The sequence below is a fragment of the Talpa europaea genome, assembly GCF_964194135.1.
Source record: "Talpa europaea genome assembly, chromosome: 15".
In the NCBI taxonomy this organism is placed as follows: Eukaryota; Metazoa; Chordata; class Mammalia; order Eulipotyphla; family Talpidae; genus Talpa; species Talpa europaea.
In genome coordinates this window covers 5,299,431-5,321,558 of record NC_140083.1, presented here as the reverse complement: position 1 = coordinate 5,321,558, position 22,128 = coordinate 5,299,431, and the positions used below count along the sequence as shown (strand labels likewise).

Genomic DNA, 22,128 nt, shown 5'->3' with positions numbered 1-22,128 from the left:
AGCGATTGGAGGAGCCGCCGCCAGCACCCGAGCAGGGCAGGGGAAGGCAGGTGGGAGGGCGAGAAAGGGAGCAGGTGGGAGAGGGAAGGTGAGTCAGCAAGAGCCGAGCGAGGAGCCAGTTTGCAGGGAGCCGCGGGGCCTGGGAGCCTCCCCTCAGCTGTGCTGCGCTCCCCCTGCACCCGCCCCCTGGGCCCACACGGGCGCTCCACTCCGCACCCCACAAAGTCCTTGCATCAGGCTCTCGTCCAAGGCGCCCGTCCTGCGCCCCCAGTCCGCGGGCCACCAGCAGGCGCTCTAGAGGGGCCGCTGTCCCCGCGGCTGAGCAGGGGGCAAACTGGCGGCTGGGAGGTTGTCCTGGGGTGGGCTCCACTAGGTTCCCCCCCCCACCCCGAGTTTGAGGGCCTGTCTGGTTACTACCGGTTCCCCAGGGCGCCAGAGCATCGCTGACAAGGAGTCAGGCAGGGGAGGATGATCTGGGGGGTCTCCCGGGGCCTGCAGGGCTGGGTGTGGGGACATCCTGATGAGACACTTGGGTGGAAGGTGAGAGCCCAGCACTGCACTTACCTGTCTCGAGAGCAGGCGGCTGGGCAGCTCTGCCTCTGTCTTGCTCGGGGCCTCCTTCCCGCCCCAGGTGCTTCCAGCCCGCAGGTCCCAGGTGCTCCCTGGGAACACTGGGCGGGGCGGGGAGGGCCGGCTTCCTTGCCCCGCCCCTCGCCCCCGGCCCTGGCCGTCCTCACCTGGGTTGAAGCCAGTCTCCTTCTCGGGACCTCTGTTGGTTACCCCATCTGCAAAACGCTGGTGCTTGTCCAACCTGACTCTTGGGTTTTGGTAAGAGTTCAGGGCACTACAGGGGTGAAGTGTTACGGAAATGAGAACCCTTCAGAAGTGTTATTTGCCGAGGACTTGGGCCTCCAGGACAGAGGTCTCAGGCGCTCTTGTTCAACTGTTAAAGCACTTGGGAGGCCCAAAGATTTACCCACATGGAAGCCACATTGCCAGTGCTGGTGAAACCCATTCACAGAGGAGCCCAGCGCACTTTTCAGCAGGCCAGCTCCGCAGCTGGCACCTTTGCGTTGATGATTCCTGGGAACAGGGAGCGCGGCCTCTGCATCTTTCTACCCCAAGGGTGGGGGGCACAGTTGGCATGTAGAGTTAGAGCTGGAAGGACCCCCTCGTTGGTGGTGACCTTCCAGGCTCCCAAGACATGGACTCTGACTTCCATCTTTGAACCTGGGCTGGCTTCTCACCTGACTGGGCAATGGCGCGCAGTGGTGATGTTCAGCATTCTCAGGCTAGGCTCCGGCGACCTGGCAGCCTCGCGGCCCCCGCCTTCACCCTCTGAGGCTTCTCCGAGACACCAAGTAGGAATTGGTCCAGCTGCTTGGAGGAGAGACCCCTGGAGAGAACGTCTGCTGCCCCCAGCCAACAGCCAGCCAGCCACCAGACCTGGGGGTGAAGCCCCCGAGCCCCCCGCCCCGGCCTCACTGACATTCCAGCTGAACATAGGTGCGGGCGGAGGCCAGAGAGGGAACCGCGCACCCACCCACCCACAGAACCTTGCGGAGAATGAGCCATGCTCGGCTGTTGGGGTGGCTTGTCACCCAGCACAGGCTAACTGCAAAGGAAAAGGACTTACCCCGACCCACTAAGACCAGCTTTCCCGGCTGCCCGAGAGCTCACCACCCGGTGTTCTCTGACCAGATCCTGGGTGCATGTGGAGGGGTATAAGCTGCGGGGTCCCACTTCCCCTGGGGGATAGAAGGTTGGCTGGTATCCACACGGGGCTCTGCTGCTGGTCACCTCGGGAGGGAGCTCTGGTTCACCCCACTCTACAGATGGTAGAGCTGCTAAGTCCTCGCTCAACCCCAAGTCCTCTGAAGCCACTTGGGACCCTCCCAGTGCCTCCAGGCAGGAGGATGCAGGTGATAGGGTTCCCTGCAAGGTGAGTGTCAGAAAGGGGCGTGCACACACACACACACACACGGTGCACATGCCACATATACATGCAACACAGCACACAATCCATGCCATACACCATACAACCACACACACCACACAGGCACCACACACACACACACACACACACACACACAATGCTGGTCAGTTTTTCTCTCTCCTGCCCCTAACGGACCATACCCCTAAGGGACCATATACTTTATTAAAAATATATAGTTACAAACTCCATTGTCAAGCTGGGCTGGGCCCGGAGGGACGTCGCCCTCCCTCGGGCCCCACCTCTGCACCCACACCTGACACCATCGGCGAGCGGCTGGCTTGGCTGGCCCCACGGGGCCGGCCAGCGGGCGGGAGGGGCTGGACTTGCGGGCGGGAGGGGCGCGTGAGGGGGCTGCATCTCCTTGTCCTGCGAGTACAGGTGGCGGAAGGTGGCTCGGCACCTCCAGCTCTCTCCGTTTATAGGTATTTACAAAAGAAAGTCATGAGCAACAGGCCACGGTCATGCAAAAGAAACGCACCCCCCTCCCCCCTCCCCCCAATCTGACCCTCTGCCCACCCGGAACCCCGCGAGGCCCACCCCCCAGCAGTCCAGCCGCCTTCCCCAGGGTTCTGAGCACAGAGGGGGCATGTCCTTGAAGGGTTGCTGGGGCAAGGGTGGTGGGTCTGGGGTCCCGGAGCAGCCAGTGTGTAGGGGCTGGGGGGCGCCCGGGCCCTTTCCAGGCCTGGGCCCTGGAGTCAGTGGGTCCTCCGGGCTTTGAAGCCCCCACCTCCCTCCAGAAGGTCCACGGAGCCAGGTCAGCTCTGTCCTGAGTGGGGGTGTCCCGGCACCTCACCCCTGCAGAGGCTGTATTGGGAGCTGTCGGGGAGCGGCGGCCCGGAGGTCAGATGGCAGACTCCCTGCGGTAGGAGATGTTGTCCAGCGGGAGGGTGGCCTGCATGCGCTCCAGATCCAGGTGGCTGCCGAACTCCAGCATCCGGATGATGCCCGCCTCCTCCTTGGAGCCCGCCTCCAGGCCCAGGCCCGCGGCCACCGCGGCCGCCGCGGCTGCCTCCTCCTCCATCTCCTCTTCCTCCTGGCTCATGAGGGCCAGCTCGTTCTCATAGCAGAAGGCACTGGGCGGGGGCGGCGGGGCAGGCAGCACGGTGATCTTGCTCTCCTGCAGCTCCCGGGCGGAGCAGCAGGGCGTGCCGGCCACCTCGTAGGTCTTGTGGAAGCGCGAGTAGTCCACCTTGTAGTGGCTCTTCTCCTCGAAGACCACGGGCTCGAAGCGGTGGCCCCACAGGATCTCGCTGGCCAGGTAGGAGCTGCGGGCCTGGGTGGTCATGGCGGTGGCCTCCACCATGCCCTCCAGGATGACCACGATCTCAAAGTCCTCCGACTCCAGCTCCTCCTTGCCCATGCCGTACAGCGGGCTGTCCTCATCGATCTCGTGGACGATGATGATGGGCGACACCAGGAAGATGCGGTCCAGGCCGATGTCGTAGCCCACGTTGAGGTCCCGCTGGTCCAGCGGCAGGTACTCGCCCTCCTGCGTCATGTAGGGCTTGATGAGCTGCGCCCGCACGTGGGCCTCCACGATGTGGCTCTTGCGCAGGTTGCCCACGCGCCACATCAGGCAGAGCTTGCCGTCGCGCACCGAGATGACCGCATGGTGGCTGAACAGCAGCGTCTGCGCCCGCTTCTTGGGCCGGGCCATCTTGGCCATGATGGTGCCGATCATGAAGGAGTCGATGACGCAGCCCACGATGGACTGGACCACCACGGCGATGACCGCCAGCGGGCACTCCTCCGTCACGCAGCGGAACCCGTAGCCGATGGTGGTCTGCGTCTCCACCGAGAACAGGAAGGCACCCAGGAAGCCGTTCACGTGCATGATGCAGGGCTTGGGGGCTGCCGGGGCTGCCCCGCTGCCGCCCGGCGGGGCCCCCGCCGCGGGCACCGCCGGGCTGGCCTCCAGGTCACCGTGGAAGAAGGCGATGCACCAGAAGAGGAGGCCGAAGAAGAGCCAGGACACGAGGAAGGCGGCGGAGAAGATCATGAGCATGTAGCGCCAGCGCGTGTCCACGCAGGTGGTGAAGATGTCCGCCATGTAGCGCTGCGACTTGTTGCTCAGGTTGGCGAAGTACACGTTGCACTGGCCGTTCTTCTTGACGAAGCGGTTGCGGCGTTTCCGCCGGGGCACGTGGGCCTGCCCGTTGCGGCTGTGCCCGTGCATGTCCTGAGGCCGGCGTGGTCACCTGGGAAGACGCAGGGCCTGGGGATGAAGCCAGATGGTGAGATGCTGGGGAGCGAATGGCCTTGGGGGGGCCTCGGAGAGCCCCGGCAAGGTGCCTACCCAGTGCTGCTCAGAAAAGCCTGGCCTGGCACCCAGTTCCCCCCCCACCCCGCCCCGCAGGCAGAAGGTGCCCGCTGAGGCGCTCCTCACAGCAGGGGGTGCAGACAGCAGTGGGTACAAGGTGGGCCCGGCTCCTGGGTCTGCTGGACCAGAAGGGGAGGCGGCCAGGATGCGGGCCTTGGTCCCTGTCCCTGCCGCTGGCCCCTCCAACCTGCCTTTGCAGCTCTGAACCTTCCAGAGCCCACCTTGGCTCTGCCCTCCCCCATCCGTCCCACTTGCTCCGAGCAGAGGGGGCTGTGAATGCTTCTGCCCTGTTACCTCCCTGCCCTTTGGGGTCTTCGGGGTGCCTGGCAGGCTCCTGTGTTGTCCAGGACAGCAGCCCCTGGCCGCCTGCGGCTCTTTACATTTACTTAGGCTCCCGGGCTGCGCTAGCCACATGGCAAGTGCTCGGTGCCCGCTTGTGGCTTGTGGCTGCCAGGCGGGAACTTCCATCATTGCAGAACCTTCTACTGGGGCTCGAGCTCCACCTCGCCTGTCCTGCCCCCAGACTTGCTGGGGACCATGATGGGGCCCAGATGGAGGGAAGGGGAGTCCGGGATTTGGCTTCTGCGAGGGCATCCCTGTCCCCAGGACCAGGGTGAAAGAGCCGGGCTCAGAGAAGGGAAGCGACCGACCCCCCAAGGCAGGGAATGGAGTCCGAACCAGGTGTGTCTAAAGCTTCAGTCCCAGGTGCCGGCAATGCAGGTGAGTTCCCGGGCTGCAGGCGCAGAGCAGGTGGGGGCAGGCACCCCCCCTGCCTTGCTACGTCACCTCGGGCAACTCACTTCACCCTGCCAAGCCTCAGCTTCCTCATGTATAACACGGGGTGGGAACCCTACCTCACAGGACCCGAGGAGCCAGTGGGGGCTCCCTGAGAGCCAGCCGCCCTCCCGCCTGCCTGCCTGCCTCCCAGGAGCGGGAGGGAGCCCGAGAGGCAGGGTTTGCCTGTCAGCCCCAGCTGTTTCAGCGGAGGCGGCCCCCCGCCCTGCTGGGTGGCAGGCGTGCCAGCTGGGCCCAGGGTAGACCCTCCCTCGGCCCCTCCCTCCTCGGCCCCAGGAGAGCCGGTGCTGTCCAAGGCCCGTGCTGGCAAGGCCCGCTCCCGGCCTGGGCTCCTGGTAACGTTTTGGCCCAGAATTATATAAGGCTGGAAGTTTCTATTTTCTGTTCTATTCTTCTTCCTGATCTAATTGTGCATCTGTGGCAATGTTTATACACTTCCCCGTTCAGGACAACTCCGTTGCTGCAGCAACCGGTGCGCGCCAACGCTGTAATTTAGAGATCAACAGCTCCGAGCCTGCCTCTTCCCCAGAAACTCCCTCGGCCCAGGAGCTCTGCCTCCACCCCTCCCCCGCGGCCGCCCTGCCCGCCCCACCGTTCATCTCCCCTCCCCCTTTGAAAGGTGCTCCTGGGGTCCACAGTCCTGCAGGCAAGTGCCAGACCCCCCAGTTCCAGACCGGCCGCCTGTGTAACTTGGGCAAGTCACCCGGCTGCTCTCAGCCTCAGTTTCCGCAACCGGACAAGGGGGGTGGCGAGCCCCCAAGGGGAGACCCCAGCCTGGAGTCCCGACCACACCATGGCCAAGGCCACCTCCCCAGGCGGCCCCTCTGGAGACTGGGCCAGCGCTCCAGGGCAGGCCCCCTTGGCTCAGGGTCTCCCGCTCTGCGTCCTGCTGTCTCCAGGGCCGTGACTCCCCAGGAGGACCAGAGCGAAGGCTCGAGACCCCTGACTTCAAGTCCGTCCTTTCACTTCTGACACCAAGGGCGTGGGCGGGGCGCGTCCGCTGGGTGTCCCAGGGTGAGGACGGTGGCCCAGGCCTGAGCTGGGTCTCCTTCCGCTGTGAAGCTCCTAGAGGCGGGTCAAGGCGCCCCTGGGAAGGCAATGGGGTGCCCCTGGAGGGCTGGGGGGTGGTGGGGAACAGAGGCACCAGCCTGCCCCAGCAGGCCCTGGACCCCTGACCAGAGGTCTCTGGGACAGAGGTACAGGGACTTGGGCCTCTGATGGAAGAGGATGCTGGGTCCAGGGGGGCCAAGGGCCAACACAAACCCAGGGTGCTGGGAACCCCTGGATCTTGGCCCATAGGGACTGGCCCGAACCTGCAGGGGATGGGTCCATCTTGTGCTACAGGAGAGGGCTCTTCATGGGGCGCCCACCCTCTGGGATGAGGGAGATGATGCCCCCTGTGTCCCATGGCTCCAGGCTGTTGCCCCTCCCCCTCAGTGAAAGCAACAAGGTGAGCCCCAAGACTGCCTGGCCCCAGCCCCAGCACACACCCTCACCTTCAATACTCACCACCCCCGGCCCCTGCCTCTTCATCACCGGGCGCCCCTCCCCATCAGCCCTCACATCACAGCCTGTGGGGCACAGATCACCCCACCCCCAAGCCTCTTCTCCCCATCATAGGGCCTGAACCCCGAGTCCCTCCTCTGTGCCGGCCACTGGCCTGCGCAGCCCTGAACTCAGTGAACATCTACTCCTCCTGGGCCACTGGGCGCCGCCCCGACCGTGCTCCCCCAGACCTGCCCCGGCCCCCCAAAGACCCTGATTTGCAGTGAGCCGCTTAGCTGGGTCCTTGGCAGCACTGAGAGGACCCCTGGAGGCCCGTGGCTGGACCCGCAGGCTGCCCGGCCACAGAGTGACAAGGACCAGCCAGGCCCCGCGCTCCGTGCGCCCGGAGCCGGGAGGCTGGGGCTCCTGGGCCCTGTTGTCACGCGGAGCCTCCTGGAGAAGGTACGAGGGCCCGGGGGGGAAAGCGGGAAAGAGAAGGGGCGGGAGGCGCTGACAACTCGGTCCCAGCCTCCTCTGAGTGTAGCTGTTTTACAAGAAAGAGACACGGATGCTTGTTTAAGTGCCTGTATCATGTCTACGATTAAAAGGTGCGTTTTGGGAAGGCAGGGAATGTGCCCTGTGATCTCTCTCTCTCTCTATCTCTCTCTCTCACACACACACACACACACACACACACACACACACACACACAGAGCGTTTCTACACTGGAGGAGCAGGGGTCTGGCTGGCCTGCAGGGTCCTCCCCCTGCCTGGCCGGTCACTGTCCTTCACTCCAGGTTGCTTCCCGGGACTCCCGTGATGCAAAAATTCTTTCTTTTGGGAACTGAGGGGGATGGAGATGTGGCTGCTTTTTAAAACATCGAATCTTTTCTTGGAAAAGGAAAGGATCAGCCTTTTTCCCTTTGACTGTTACTGTGCTATGAACATTCCAGATCCGGAGCCCCTAGACCAGTCCCCGGACACTGGGGAAACTGAGGCCAGGGCAGCAGTGTGGGCGGTGATCAGCAGCTGACGCCCAGGCTTCGGCGGGGAGAGGGTGACCGGCAGGATATGGGGTCCTAGACACCATCACGCCCCGTCCTGAAGAGTTCAGGGGGGCCGGACCTTGCTGCTGAGGGGTCCAGAGGAGGACCACCTGCCTCCTGTCGCCCCTTAGACAGTCTATGACATGAAATGCCCTCTGCTCGCCCACAACTTGAAGCCCACAGGGTGGCAGCACCCCAGGGGAACCCAGCAACCCTGGTGGGCCATGCGGGCAAATCTCCCACTTGCACCCGCCACTCATGGGCAACCTGGTAGCAGCTGTGGGTGGGCCTCACCCAGGCCCTCCGGCCTCCAATGCAGGCCTTCCCGAGACCCAGGCAGGAAGCCCCCGGCAGGCAGGAGAGGGGGTTGAAGCCCACACGGGGCGGGGGGCACTTTATATCTCCCACTGTTATTGGGTGGGTGACTTGGTCAAGGTCACACAGCTCTCTGGCCACCCTCAGGGAAGGAAAGTTCTGGAAGAACCAGCCCTGTGCCAGGGACTGTCTAGTCTCTCTCACTCAGGCATCACTGCAACCCTTGTTTATTTCACAAGTATTTATTAAGCACCTACCACGGCAACAAGCAGGGTTATTATTTCTCTTCCCAGCTGAGGACTCATAGGCTGGGGATGGGGGAGGACAGGCAAGGGGGGTCGCGTAGCAGAAGTGGCAAAGTCAGGTCAGCTGGGGACTCGGGTCTGGCTGCTCCAGGTGCCTGCTCACCTGGTCCCCAGCCTCTGGCCTCAGGTCCCTTCAGGCCCCACAACATCCTGTGTAGCCTGGAGCCCCTCGTGCCTCTCCCAGCCCTCCAGGCCCGACCCGAACCCCCTCTATTCTGGGGAGGCCTCCCGGGCTGCCCTGGCCTGCACTGTCCACACCACTTGGCTCTTCTTGCGTTATGGACATAACCTGCTGGTTCTCAGCCTAGGCTCTGTCGCCTCCCAGCATGTCCCTTTGGGCTTTAGTTTCCACATGCGTTAAATGGAGCTGACGAGCTCAGTCCTACCTCCCAGGCCACTGGTGAGCAGACGTGATTCCCTCTACACAACAGCAACATCGCGGCTGAGGGCGGGAGGGTGCAGGGGAAGGCACAGACTGCTGTCCATGAGCCAGGAGCTATGAGCACACCGGGGAGGGGGGGTCGGGATCCCAGCACAGGGAGGTGCGGCAACTTGCCCCGTCACACAGCTCATAAGCGGTGCTGCCAGCATTTAGACCTGGGCCTCTGCTCCTCCTCTCTACCTGCAAAGCAGCGGCCATAACTGCCCCCTGGCAGGAGAGCCGGGAAGGGGAACAAGGCTCCTAGCACAGGACGGGGTGGATGTCCCTGAGCCTGAACCCTGCCCCCCAATCCCTGCCCTCTCTTGGGTCTGGAGGGGAAGGCTGACTCTGGGTTTACCAGGCCAGTGGGAGGCAAGGAGGGGCCGAGGGGCTAACTCAGTGCACTCAGGAAGGGACCTAGAAGGTGGGACAATTGCCCCCCCAGGCCCAGAAAGGGAAAGCAATGAACACCTTTGTCCCAGGCCCCAGTCTCTGGAGGGGCACAGAGCCTGCCCCGACTCCAGCTCCAGCAGAGGCCTCTCAGGCCTGGACTGCCTGGTGTGAGTGTGCACGTGGGGGTCCTTCAGCTCTAACACATGGGGCTGACGTCCCCTCTTCATGAATCACAAACGCCCACAACTTTCCCTGCCCAGAGCAGTGGCTTCCGCCGTGCAGGCTCCCTACCACTTCACGCCTGTGTGGCCTTGCGAGAGTTACTTAACCTCTCTGGCCCCTGCGTCTTCATCTTGTGCCGGGACTAATAATAGTCCTTACAAAGCCGGTAACGAGGAATACATGAGATGGTGCCCAGCCCAGAGTTCGTGATCGATACATCACACTCAGGTGACGAGCCTTCCCTTGGCCTCCTCCCCTGCCTTTCAGAAGCAGCAGACCAGAGCCCACCCTGCACTCAGCAGGGCAGGCCCTGCCCGGCCGGTCTTCCAGCACCAGCACTAGGGTGCAGGGCACCTCAGAATCTCACAGAGCTGGGCCGGAAACACACTCAGTCCTGCCAGCAGCCTCTCTGAGTCTTGGCGTCTCCCCTGCAAAGGAACATCGAAGGCCTACCTTGCAGGGTGGTCCTGAGGTCAGGTGTGGATTGTCAATTGTCACAAAAGGGCAGGCACACAGTGGGTGCACAGTAAGTGCTGCTCCTCCCCCACTCTTTCTTCTGGACCCTGAAATCCCTCCCCCACCATGCAACGGTGTGACATTGCAAAATCCACTCAGCACTGAGCCTGCACTTCCTTTCTGCAGACACTGGTCTGAGTGCTTTCCGATGATCAATTCCTGCCATCCTCACCGTGACCTCAGGCTAAGAAAACCCAGCACAGAGAAGTTCAGCCACTTGTCCAAGGTCACATAGCTCAAAGTGATAGAGCCAGGCTTTGGGCCTGGGCAGTTGGTGCCAGAGCACACTCAGGACGCACTCAGCTCTCCTGCCTCAAAGAAACGCTGTCACATCAAATATCGTCCCACTTAGTAAATGTTTACCCAGCCCTACTATGTGCCAGGTTCTGCAAAGTCAGCCCTAATGGAAACTGGGTCATCGAGCAAGTTGGAGCCTGGATACGGTCCCTGATTTCAGCTCTGGCCAACGTTGGCGATTTGGGGCTCCTGAAGGGCTCTGAGCAGTTGGAGTAAACTGGCCTTTTGCACCAGCTTTGCACCCCACCTTGGCTTCCAACCACTCAACCATTTGGTGAAGGGCTTAAAAGAAAGTTTCCCGGGCCTCCCCGGTGGCGCAGCGGTAGAGCGCTGGGTTGTGAAGCTGCCCGCAGCCTCTGCAGCGCCGGTTCAATCCCCGGCTGCTCCCCGGCCACCGGAGGAGGGTCCCACATGGCGCGCAGACCTCTCCTGCCGCCCGCTGCTCCCCTCAGCAGTGTACTCGGTCCTTCTGCCTGCTCTGCTCCCCGCTCTGGCTCTGGTGAATTCTCTCACCCTCCCGCGCTTCTGACTGTACCCAGTGCACATATAAACAAAACAAACAAACAAATAAATAAATAAAAACAAAACATGCCTCTAGGGAAAAAAAAAAAAAAAAGAAAGTTTCCCCCAGATGTGCAGACAGCCTTGGCCGGGCCCAGTGGCGGGAGGCTGGAGGACCAGCTGCCACTGCCCCAGGTGTGCCCTGTGCTGCTCTGCCAGCACCTGGCCTCCGAGACCTCGCTAATCCGTCTGAGCCCAGACAGTCCACCCAGAGGCCACCCCAAACCCCAGCGCTCCCTCCCCTACAGGAACTTGAAGGTGAGAGGCTCTCTAGGGGGTTCTATTTCCACATGCCCTCGCCCCTCCTTTATGGGGAATTGATCCCCCATGGCCCTGCTATGCTTTCTGGGGGTGCTCGGTAAGCTCTGCTGCCTGCTCGTGCCCTAGAGTCACTCAGTCACTGTTCACCGCACACTGGCGTGGGCCAGACGCAGGCTGGGGCCTCCCCAGCTATGGCTCAGCTGGGGAGAGATGCTGTGCTCGCAGCAAGCGCTCGCACGGGCAGGCAGACGCGGCTGCGGCCAGCTGCCTGAAGCACAGGACAGCCTGGCATGAGAGCAGAGGGGCTCTGGCTTGATGGGGCTTCCTGAAGGTTCCTCTAGAAAGTGACATTTAAACTGAAACCTGCGTGCTAAGTGGGAGACAAAGTCGGTCAGGAGGACTGTGTGAAGGGCAAGGTCTAGAGGATTCCATAACAAGTCTGGCATGTGGAGAATCTACAGCAATGCCAGGTAGCACGAGGGAAGTGAGCAAGAGGCCCCAGAGATGTGTTTGTGGCCTGTGTGTGCGTGCATGCGTGTGTGCACAGGTGTGCACGCGTGTGTGCATGGGGGGAGGGTTCTGGATCTCCCCCGGTGGCCACCGGGGACAGGCAGACAGGCGGGGGTTTGCTTGGTTTGGTTTTGACCTTCTCGTGTGTTCTCTCGGAGACAGGCAGGAATGAGGAACAACACAGCAAATGGCTGCGCACCGGGGGTGCGACACAATCCCCCCGGACACCGTCCCGGCGGCTCCCCCGCCCATGTCCAGCCTCAGGCCTCCCTGTCCGAGGGGGGGGCACCCAGGGACAAGTGGCTCTGGGCCGGAGGCGGGGAGGGAGCGACTGCTGCCCCAGAGGGCGGCACTGGCACGGGGTGGGGCGGCCGCGGGGTCAAGGGAAGCGCAGGAGGCCCCGGCTCCAGACCTTCCAGGGACAGCAGCTCCCGTGGCTCCCTGGCGGGGCCAGCGTTATCATAAAATGACAGCGAACAAGGTGGAGTTATTGGAGGAGCTGCTGAAAACAGGTTTGGGACGAGTTCTGGCCCAAGAGCACCGGCGCATGGCGGGGGACGGTGTGGGTCTGGGGAGAGGGAACAGGGACAGCGGGGCGCTGAGGGACAGCCGGGCGGAAGGCGCGGCAGGCAGGGCCTCCAGAGGTCCTGATGCACGTCCACCCCGCGGCACCTCAGTCCCAAGAGCCCTGAGATCGGTGTTTAAAATGCAAGCGCGGGCGCCGTCTCGGGGCAGGAGTGCCAGCTGACCTGGGGGCACCGAGCTCCGAGCAGAGCAGAAGGAGGCCACGCAGGTGGAGGCAGAGAGGCAGCGAGAGCCACCGGACAGCGGCCCGAAGCCAAGCCAAGAAGGCGCTTGGGCAGAGGCGCCCAGTTGGCCCCTCCCGCCCAGACCAGTGGCCACGTCCCTCCTCCACCTGGATTCCCTCCCACCTAAGCCAGAAAGGACCAAGACTCCTCATGGACAGAGGGGAGGGTGCTGGGAGCAGGAGCTGTGCTGCGCTGGGCGCCGGGTCAGGAGCGACCTTGGCCCAGCCCCGGTCTGTCCTGTCCACCCCAGCCCGCCAGGCGGTGGGAGGGGGCCTGGAGATCTCGGCCCCCACACACATTGCCTCCGTTCTGGCCTCTCAGCAAACAAGGCTCCAGATGCTGCCGGGGGAGGGTCTCCCAGAGCTTTGGGGAGTAGGGGCTGGCAGCCCCCACTCACATGGTCTAGGATTCCATCTAACAAGAGTTTTGGGGGTGAAGGGGAAAGAGGAGTGGGGGAGGGGGTCAGATCCGCGCCCCAGGCCTAGAGGTGGTGATTCGGCAGAGGCCACCCTGGGCGTGGTGGCCGGGCTCCTGGGCGGTGCAGCCCAGACCGTCTCCACGCGGGAGCCAGGCGGCTGCTGGGGGCCAGCGTGGAAGCAGCTCCTCTGCCCGAGCATGAATCAGCCGACCATGAATGACAGACCATGCAGCCGGCGTGGGGGTTGGGGGGGAGCCCTGAAAGCAGCAATGTGGGTCTTCAAGATGCGATCTGAAGTGACAAATGGCAGCAGGGAGGAACCCGAGTGTAGTGTCTACTGTCGGCGCAGAGGCGCGAGAAGAAAGGCACAGACTCGTGTGGTGCCTCTTAAGGATGGAGACCCAGGAGAGGGTGGCACTGGCTGCCTCCGGGGAGGAAGCAGGTGGCGGGGACGGAGTGGGAGGGAGGCGTCTCGCTGTATTCCCACTGAGTCTTTTCATTTTAAACCCAAATGAATGTAAGTCCCTACCGAAAGATACATAGAAAGTGCAGAAATGAGCGTGAAGGGCCTCCCTGGTGGCGCAAGGGGTTAAGCCTCGGCACTCTGACGCTATCACCAGCCACTGCAGCACGAGTTCGATCCCCAGCCAGGGAGCTGACCCACATGGCACAGCAGACCTCTCCTCTCTCCCCGCTGCTCCCCTCAGCAGCGGATTTCAGTGGATCCTCCTGTTCTGCTCCCCACTCTCTCTCGGTGAATCCTCTCACCCCCTGCACCTCTGGCCTGCACCCCAGCTCTTCTATGCACAAATTAAAAAATCTTAAAAAAATAAAATAAAATTAGTGTGAACATAAGTAGACTTTCTGAAAGGGTCCTGCCATTCCTGAGGGCCCGGGGTCTCAGAAAGCCTGAGCACACGTCCCCGATGTGCTGTGTGGCCTTGGGGAGATGCCTTCACCACCCTGAGTCTCATGCGCACACCGGGAAGGGGTAACAGCCACTTCCTAAGCCTGCTGAGGAGAGGGACAGTGACAGCCGAGGGCAAAGCTCTGCGAACTGTAAAGTGCAAAATTCCTTCTTGCTGCTGCCCGTGGCCCCCAGCTCCAGCAGAGGCTTGTGGCTCTTTTTGCCTCCCCGTACAGGCCTGAGGGCGCCTCTCCGGGTGGTCCTCTCACTGTCCCTCCCCCAGCCTCTATCCCACTGCCCTCCCGGCCAGAGCCAGCGGCTCCTGTTCCCGCATCCGTCCACTGGCCAGCATCGTCCACTGGCCAGCATCGCCAGGACAACCCCCGGCCCTCCCCGCCACCCCCAGCTCAGCCTCCTGCAGGCTCCCAGGCCTTGCACCGCTTCAACCCTCCCTCTCCCCACCCGCCATCACCGGGCTAACATTTGGTGCTTACTGTGGGTCAAGCCCTGGTCACCCTGAATCTCATGACACTCTGGAGGTGGACACTGGGGGGCTCAGGAATTTGCCCAAGCGGGTGAGCCGAGGGACAAGGACAGGCACCTGGACTCTGGCCCCACACCCGGTGCATGCAGCGCGGAGGTCCCTCCGCTCCGAGCCATTTCCCCCCTGGACAGCACATTGCCCCTACCGCTGCCCCCAAGTCCCAGCCCCAGCAAGGATCAACTTAGTGCTCTCGGGACTTTCCTCCTGCTGTCCTGGCCTGACCTCACCGCCCCCCTACTTCCACCCCAGCCACCCAGCATCCCCAGCCACATAGCCCCCCAAAACACACCGCACCCCCAGCCACACAGCGCCTGCCACCACACAGCACACCCCACTCCCACCCCAGTCACACAGCACCCGCCCCCCACTCATTCCCCAGCCACAGTCTTTCTTCTGTCCCTCAGACCCAAATTCATCCCTGTCCCGGGCCTCCACACCGCTTGTCCCCCACCGAAATCCTCCAGGCCCCACTGCTCACCCCTCCTACCACTCAGGTCCTCGTTCAAAGGTCGCCTCCTTCCAGAGCCCCCAGCTCCTGCTCTTCCTCGGGCCTGTGTCTGACCACACGGATCTCGCTGGCACTCTCCTGAAATGCCGTGACCTTGAATCTCTGCCTCACCCTTGAACCTGTGCCTGGTCCCTAGTGGATGCTTAATAAACATCTGACAACTGACAAAGAAACAAGATAATTTCAGCCCATCATAATTCCTGTGAAGGACCTCAGCAGGGTGATGTGACAGAACGTGACCGAGGAGGAGCTATTTTTGTCACCATAGTCAGGGAGGACCTCTCAGCGGAGGTGGCCTCTGAGTGGAGACCAGAAGGAGACCTGCTGCGGCAGCGGAGTGGGGGCAGGGCGTCTGCGCTCAGGCCTCTGCCTCCCCCCCCACTGAGCCTCCCCAAGAGTCCCTCCAACGTCCTGGGGTGGGGCCACTGCCCCCCAGCACTGGGGACTGGAGGGCTTGTGTGCAGGGCCGAGCAGGAAAGGGCCAGAGACGGCCCTGCCCTGCGCCGCTGACTCTGAGCCCGCCTGCAGCAGACAAGCCCGCCTGCTTTCTCAGCATCTGACCATCTGCCTGCTGCGAAGGCCAGACCAAGGCTGCAGCCAGCCCCTCACTCACGCACTCACCCCCCACACATGCAGCTGGAGCGGCGCCATGCTCTGCCTGCTGCGTCTCCAGCGCTGCTCCTCCACCACGTCGAGGAATAAGGACCGTTTATTGAGCACTTACTTGCTGGGGGCGGCGGGGGGTGGGAAGCAGATAAGCACCCCTGCTTTGCTGAGCTCGGGACGTCGGCCTGTGGGGACAGGAGGCCCGGAGCGTGCATGGAGAACCCAGAGAGACGGTCCCAGGAAGGAGCACAAAGACCGGCAGGGCAGAGACAGACCTGGGGGGGGCTGGTCTCTGAGGGGAGGCTGGTGACTGTGGGCCTGGGGGGACGGGAAGGGAGGGACTTCTCTGCACTGACATTCTTCAGAACAGAGAAGAATCTGCACCCCAAACCTCTGTCAGCAGCGCCCCAGGATTTCTATACAGGGCAGGGGCTTTCGAACTTCGGGGCGAGTCCCAGACCCAGCCTGGAAAGGGGTCCGCTGCACGGCGCCATCTTTAAGCTATGCAGAAAGAGCTCAAAAGCCGAAACGAGTGCAAACAAATCCTTACCCTCACTACGAGCAAAGCACTTCAAATCTTTTTAATTTAATTTAATGTCATGAACTCACTCAATCCATTTGACAACCACGACCGGGTTAGGTCCTACTGCAACCTGAAAACCATGGCTCGGCGGGTGTCCAGCAGCTGTGAAGGGGCTGATGTGGGGTCTAGGGCTTGCCTGGAAGCTCAGACTGACCGTGCTAGGACCATGGGGACCATGTGGGGGACACAACTCTGTGTGGGGGTGCTGGAGGTCACGGGGGAACATGGAGTGGGTTCCAGGACCCCCTTTCCCCTGGATCTACTCCCTAACATGCCACGCAGCAGCTGCCGCACCCCTCCGTGACGGGGAGCTCACCCCTGCTCAGCGGCTTCCTAGAGGGTGGCCGGTGCAGCTGCCACAGTCACCCTCTCTGCGACGGTCCTTCTGTGTCCTCTCTGTCTCCTGGCCTGTCGCCTAAGGACCCAGGCCAGGTCCAGGTCGTGGCCTGCCCTCTGCCCGGCCAGTTCCCTGTGAGCCCTGCTGCCCAGCTCCTGCCCTGCGTCTGGGGGACAGTCCTGGGGCCCAGCCAGAGAGAGGCTCTTTCCAAGGTCAGGTGGCTTCAGGATCTGCAGCTGCATGGCCTGGGGCTGGCGCTCAGACAGCCCTTCCCCACCCAGCAGGTCTGGAGGGCTCCGAGGGTGTGAGGAAGGGTAGGGCCAGCTGGGAGGGAGATACCAGGCACAGCAGAGAAGCTGTGTCTGAAGGGGATGGCTGGTGCGTGTGGGGCCAGGCCCTGGAAATCTGCCAGGAGTTCCACCAAAAGGTCAGGCCACAAGAGCAGCTTGTGTCCACACAGGCCAAGTCACACTCAGGCGCAGGGGGTTCTCCCGGGCCACCCGCAGACGCAGAGGTACAAACCCACCCTTGTGAGTCAGGGGAGAGGCTCAGAGCGGTGCAGAGTCACACAGCGCTCAGGGTGGAGCCAGACTTGAACCCAGAGCTTCTGTTTCCCACGCACAGGCCTCTCACAGGAACTGCTGGGGCCAGAAGAGAGAAGCCTTGGGGGAGTGGAGTGGGAGGTGCAGGCAGAATGGGGCGACCCCTCCTGTGGGTCCCTCAGGCCTGAGAACAGAGAGAAAGCCAAAGTGGAAAGCAGGTATCAATCAGCAGAATCTTCTAGAGACACATGGGTTGCCCCCAAGAGAAGGTGAGATCCCCGTTCAAAGATGGTGGTGGGGGGCCCTGATGCCACATATCAGAGTGACTGCAGACCCCCTGCTGATTCCCATCACCCACAGCAGGGCCCCCTAGCTCCACCACCTCCCCTGCATAGAGCCCCCGACCCCGGCCCTCAGGCCCACCTGTCCCCCAGGCGGGGTGCCTGGCCTCCCCATGCCTGCAGCGGGAGAGGCTCCTACTGGGGTTCTGGGCTGGGGGTGAGAGAGGAGCCACAGGGCGGGTGGGCCAGGGACTTCGCTGAGTTGTCCCGGAGAACAATCCCTGCCAATTCTGCCACGAAGTCACGAAGTGGAGCCTGGGCCCGCCACCCTGGGCCTCCATCCCCCGTCAGGAGAGGGCCCCTGGGAGTGCAGGCACCCTGGTCCCGCCAGCCGAGGCCCCGCCCATCGCACCGCCCAGCTGGAGCTGGGGGGGGGGGTTACAGATGTGGCAACAAAGGAACTGCCGGCCTCTCATCACTGCACAGGGGTGCAAAGGCGCAAAAGAGGGGGGCCCGGAGGGACAGCGACCTGGTCAAGGTCAGCCGGGCGAGGAGCAGCAGTCTCCCTTGCAGCCGGGCCAGGTGACAAAGGGCAGCGACCCCTTCTCTCTCCAGGGGGATTTTCCCAGGAGACAGGGTCCAGGCCATCCTACCTCCTTCCTCCTGCCAACACCAGAGGAAGGGGGCACCTGAGGGAGAGTGTGCAGCCCTGTGGGCAGGGACCAAGAGCCCTGGGCGTGGCCTCTGCTGTGTGACGCTGGGCAGACCACCGAGGTCTCTGGGCTCGACCGCGCCATCACCCAGCGGAGAGCTGGAGGAAAGCAGACGCAGAGCAGAGCGGGGCGCTGCGGAAAGCTGGGGAGAGTTTTCCCCAGTGTCTGAGGCCCAGAGAGCAGCTCTGCCCAAGAGCACCCCCACACCGGCTCCCTCTGCCCCTCTGCCAGGCCTGCCCACTGACAGTCCCGAATGGAAGCTTCCAACTGACAGTCACCATAACCATCCTGCCCCCTCCAGCGGGGTCTGGAACGTGGAGGCGCGCGGTTCTAGGAAGCCCCTGCGGACCCGTCCAGCCTCTCACCTCCCGGCCCACTGAGGTTGGTCGTCTTGGCGGCTGCCCAGGTAGCTGCCGGGAAGAAAGCGGCAGCTGCTCCTGGAGAGAAGGGGTCCCCTCGGGGCTGGAAAAGAGGCTCCCCCTCTTTCAGGTCCCAGGGTGCCTGGAGCTGCTGCCCCGCCCTCGGGAGCTGGGCAAACCCGGGCACTTACCCAGCCTGTTTCCTCATCTGAAGAGCGGGGGTGAGGGCCTGGGGCAGGGGCGAGGGTGAGGCCAGGCCTGAGGCCGGCGCCGATCCAGCACTGAACCTGGCACACAGGGCTCCCCGAAAACCCTTGTCACCCAGCCGCCACCCAGCCGCCAAGCGGAGCAGCGTCTGTCTGAGCAGCCTGTGTGTGGGGGGCGGGTGTAAGCAGGTGTGGGCACGTGAGACTGTTCGTGCCACAGCGTCTGGAAGTGTGTAAGAGTGTAAGCGTGTGTGAACGTGACCATGTGAGCAGGCCTGGAGCCGGGTGCGTGTGTGAGAGCGTGCGAGAGTGCAAGCGTGTGAGAATGTGTGTGTCGGGAGGAGGCGCGGGGAGAGCAGGGCCGCACCCCAGGGTTCCCCTGGCCCAGCCGCCAGCCTGTGCGTTCCTGAAGCAAGAGCCTTAGAGTCAGGCCGACCCCTCAGCCCAAACCTAGTCCAGTCACTCTCCCCTTGTGCCCAGCCGACGGGTCTCTTGCTGAGCCTCAGTTTCCCCTGCTATAAAGGGAGAGGCCACCCACCGGGTCATCCTGGTTCACCGCAGGGGCCGGGGGCGGGCCACAGGGGCAGAACGGACCCAGGCCCCTGGGCGTGGGGGGTCGGGGCGGGGGGCAAGCTGGCGCTGAGCCCCCTGCCCCCACGCTGCACCCCACCCACCACCGTGAGCGTGTGCGCGCCCTCAGGAGCGCGCCCGGTGACTCAAGGTCTATTCATAGATGAGCTCCGCCAGCTGCAGCGTCACAGGCAGAGGGGCCGCAGCCCATATTATTATTTCAATTACCATCTGAATTAAAAGTTTGAGCAGCGATCAGCCCACGTAGCAAGGGGAAGAGGGAGCAGGAGAAAAATAAAGAAGAAAAGGAGAAGAAGGGCTGTGCCCAGAGAGCTCCCCACACCCGAGGCGGGCTGAGTCTCCAGGAGGCTTAAAGGTTATGCCAACCCCGGGGTTGCTGCCTGCCCGTGGCCAGGCCCGGGGCCTCGCGGGGAGGGAGGGGCGCTGGGAGAGGACAGCCCGCCCCCAGGGCTTCTGTGGAAACGGATCATTCCTCCTGACTGTGGTCACAGGGACAGGCGCACCGAGCTCAGAGAGGGTGAGGGGCTGACCTGAGGGTGCACAGCGGCCCTACCCGCTGTCACCAACGTCTCGCCGGGCAGTTCCCAGCCACAGCTTCCCCTGGCCTCCCAGCTCTGGGGCTGCACTTGAGGCAGGACCAGGGGCAGAGGCAGACCTGCCAGCCCACCTGGCTTCTCTCCTTGCCCCGGGAGGCTGACTCTACTCCCCGCCGCCCTATCCAGAGTGGTGCTCACAGCCTTATGTAGCCAGGATTCTGCACCCCAACCCCAGACCTCATGCCGCATCAGCCCACATATCTCCTCTTGCCCACATGCGCAGGGGACAGCGCCCGGGCCCAAGGGGCCTCTCTGGGCACCGCTGGGCAGGTCATTCTTTGCCCCTGAGCCTGTCTTCCCGTTTGTAACACAAGTCCTCCCCTTGGGCGCACGTCTATATCTATGTCTTCAGAATGGAGCCCCCGAGGATCCCTGAGGGGGTGTCATGCTGTGGGGGCGACACACCATCTCCTGCCAAGTCCCAGCCCGGGAGAAGGATGTCTTCCACTCTTTCCCTGAGGAAGTCCCAGCGACAGCCCTGAGAATCAGCCTGGCCCTGACTCAAACCCAGGCTCCCCCACTTCCCTGCTGTGTGACCTTGGGCAAATCACGTAGACTCTCTGAGCCGTGGCTCCCCCATCTGTAACGTGGGGACAACAAATGACACTGCGGGGTTGCAGGGAGGATTAAACAGGAAGGTGTTCGCAAAAGCTCCTAGCCCAGTGCCTGGTATGACAATGTGTTTCCTTGCTAGGAAACAGGGAGGTGCTGCTTCCCAGCCCCTGGGGGGTGGGAGTGCGAATCAAAGACTCTTGGGGTTTTGGGGGTGGGATGTCATTCAGCCTCACCCATAAAGCAGGAGTCACCGGGTTAGGACCCCTGGCAGGTACTCATCCAATGCTGTTTGAATAGCTGTGGGGGACCAGGAGCTCACTATTTCATAAAACCTCCACACATGCTCCCCATCTTTCTTCACCTCCAGCTCTGGAAATCTTCTAGAAGGGGCCATACTCTTCCTCCTTAACCCCAATCCAGACTGTCCCTGCCCTGGGGCTGCATGAAACTGGCTTTAAAATGAATTTGGAAGAGGGGCCTCCCTGGTGGCTCAAGGGGTTAAGTCTCAACACTATGAAGCTATCAGCAGCACGAGTTCGATCCCCGGCCAGGAAGCTACCCACATGGCGCAGCAGACCTCTCCTGTCGCACCCGCTGCTCCCCTCGGCAGTGTATTTCGTCCGTCTGCCTGTTCTGTTCCCTACCCTGTCTCTGGTGAATCCTCTCCTCCCTCCACCCCAGCTCTTGTATGCATAAATAAATAAATCTTTAAAAAAAAAAATGAGTTTGGAAGAAAGTTCATCAAGTTGACCAGAAGAAGGAGGAGGTTCACGCCAGGGGTGCTGGGGACGGGACCCAAAAGCTGGAATGGAGAAGGGGCCAAAATAAGAAGGGCCCCTGAGCCCTGGCTGCCGTCGGGCTTGCCGTGATGTCCCCCGGGGGGGGCGGGGGGGGTGTCTGTCTGTCTACCCGGGCGTGGGCTGGGAGCCGAGGACCCAGGGTTCAGATCTCAGTTCTGCTTCCTTCACCTCCAAACCATCACTGTGACCTTGGGGGTCCAATTCCCTCCCCAGCCTCAGTTTCCACTTTTGTGAAATGCGAACATCAGACGTTATTTTTAAGTGATTTATGTGCCAAGGCTTCTGTCTGAATCGAGGCACCCCACTCCCCCCACAATGGCTGGGGCCAGCTTCCCAGCCTCCAGCCCCGCGTGCGGGGAGCCACGGGGCTCCCGAGTATCTCCACGGCCAGAGACCCTGTCTCTTCCGCTTTCCCCCCTTTCATGTCTAGTGACTTTGTGGGTTCTGTCCCCATTTTACAGGTGAGGCATGGAGGCATTAGCAGTAAGTACTTGCTCAAGGTCAGAGAAACATCTAGAATTCAGGATTCCTCCTATGCCCGGGACAGCAGCAGGAGTCAAGGGCGTCTTTTTTAGGAGATTCACCAACATCTTGAGTGGCCAACCGTCCTCCACACAGATGTAGACTCTGCATGGGGTGGCGTGGGGGGTGCCCAAGGTCACCCAGCAAGGCCATGAACAGGTTGGCTCTTGCACCCAGGCTGCCTGCCCCCCTGGGCCCTCCTAGTCAGGGGGACAGCCACAGGGCCTGACTTTCTTCTCCAGCCCGGGGATCCCCGAGATGAGCTCTGGTGCTGTCCCTGGGTCCTGCTTAGCTGCTCCCAGAAGCCCCCCGACACCTAGGATTGAGGCGACCGGAGTGAGCAGGAAGACCGGAAAGAAAGTTGAGGCTTGGCCGCCGGCCCCCAGCCCACCGCCCCTCCCTCTGCTTTCCCTGTGTTGGGGGAGCGCGGTGATGTAATGCACTCGGCTTTGGTCCCGGTGCCAATCTCAGAAGAGAGACGACAGATTGCGTGAGCCAAATTTGGCATCCTAGGGGGAGAGGCATGAAAAGTGGAGATGTGGAGGAGAGGAGCGAGGAGCCCGGGGAGGTGCGAGAGAAGCCCCCCTACCCAGCGGACCCCCGAGGCGCCTCACCTCCTTCCACTCGGGGTCCCCACCTCCTCCCTCGCCCACCCAGCCGCGGGGCCTCCCCTCCTCACTCTGGGACGGGTCTGGGTGCTCCCCGGACTCTCCTGCCCCTGCTGCCAGTCCTGACCCCCCCACACCGCTCCAGCTCCGTTTCCCACGGCGCTAGTCTCCTGGTTACCGTGTTGCTGGTTGTCATGTCG

At 62.6% G+C, this 22,128-nt stretch overlaps 1 protein-coding gene across 1 annotated transcript; it reads right to left on the bottom strand.

The window, feature by feature from the left end:
- Window positions 1–2,837: 2,837 nt before the first annotated feature.
- On the bottom strand, window positions 2,838–4,172 carry KCNJ4 (potassium inwardly rectifying channel subfamily J member 4; the record flags this gene model as incomplete). Its single annotated transcript, XM_084255434.1, has 1 exon — window positions 2,838–4,172. One exon carries the CDS (start codon window positions 4,170–4,172, stop codon window positions 2,838–2,840), a length of 1,335 nt encoding a protein of 444 aa, XP_084111560.1.
- Window positions 4,173–22,128: the final 17,956 nt, after the last annotated feature.